The 951-nt window shown below is 44.6% G+C and overlaps 1 protein-coding gene across 1 annotated transcript in view; it reads left to right on the top strand.

The window, feature by feature from the left end:
- Nucleotides 1–506: 506 nt before the first annotated feature.
- Nucleotides 507–951, top strand: part of LOC103582890 (DNA-dependent protein kinase catalytic subunit-like) — a gene marked incomplete at its 5' end in the record, with an annotated part of 5,378 nt that continues 4,933 nt past the window's right edge. Inside the window, one exon of the mRNA XM_008564359.1 lies at nucleotides 507–686. Within this exon, the coding sequence (XP_008562581.1) occupies nucleotides 507–686 (180 nt within the window). The remainder of the gene's footprint in view (nucleotides 687–951) is intronic.

Genomic DNA, 951 nt, shown 5'->3' with positions numbered 1-951 from the left:
TAATAAGTAAGTCAAGAAATTCCCTACCAGTATTTGAAGTCAGTTCACTGTATTTTCAAGAGTTATTTTAATTTATTTTTTAATAGAAACAACTATGATTTGCTATGAATTTCTTCTTTCTAACTTCAGGAAGAAAATCTTTTTTTTTTTTTTTTTTTTTAATCCAACAGATGAGAACAAGACATCGAGCTACTTAAGTGAAAANCCTGGCCCAGCTCTATGTGGCTTGTGGACTGTCGGCCCACTCCTGGCTGGATCTTTTGTTTAGCTTGTGGTCGTGTGCTCAGGATCTTACTGGAATTGCTTACTCCTTCACAGCCAAGGCAAACTCTCTTCTTGCCAGTTAACTAGCTCTCAGTGTTATTCTGGAGCTCAGTGTTATTCTTGATCCATTTATGCATCATGAATCACAAATATTCTCCTTTATCATCACAAGTGGAATGTAGAATTTTTTGGGAAAGCCTCAGTTGCACTCACAGGTTTTCTCGGGTCTCTGTGAATTCCAGGTGATCGCGGGTCTGTACCAGAGAGCGTTCCATCACCTCTCCAGGGCTGCACGTGTGGCTGACGAGGAGGCCCAGCCTTCTTCCTGGGGCCAGGGGCCTGCAGCCTGGAAAGTGGATGCATATATGATGCTGGTGGATTTCTGTGACCAACAGCTCCATAAGGAGGAAGAGNTCCCACTAGCTTGTGGGACAGATCAGCCTTTTCCACTTTTCATTTACTGGCTACAGTGCTTAGCTTCTTTCAGATTCTTTTGTGTTTTTGGTAGTTATGAGCCCCATCATCACACCATGTCCTTCCTCACTTCAGTTGTGTGGACTCTACTTCTCCCCCACGATGTTTTAGCATCTCTGCGGGCATTGAGCACAAGGAGGCCATGTGCATCTCGTCCTTAACACAGAACAGCTGTGTGGCCTGCCGACCTGGCCCAGCTCTATGTGGCTTGTG

Source organism: Galeopterus variegatus, unplaced genomic scaffold, assembly GCF_000696425.1.
Source record: "Galeopterus variegatus unplaced genomic scaffold, G_variegatus-3.0.2 Scaffold18378, whole genome shotgun sequence".
NCBI lineage: Eukaryota > Metazoa > Chordata > Mammalia > Dermoptera > Cynocephalidae > Galeopterus > Galeopterus variegatus.
Note: the sequence above shows the minus strand (reverse complement) of the source record. Positions and strands in the feature narration are given on the sequence as shown.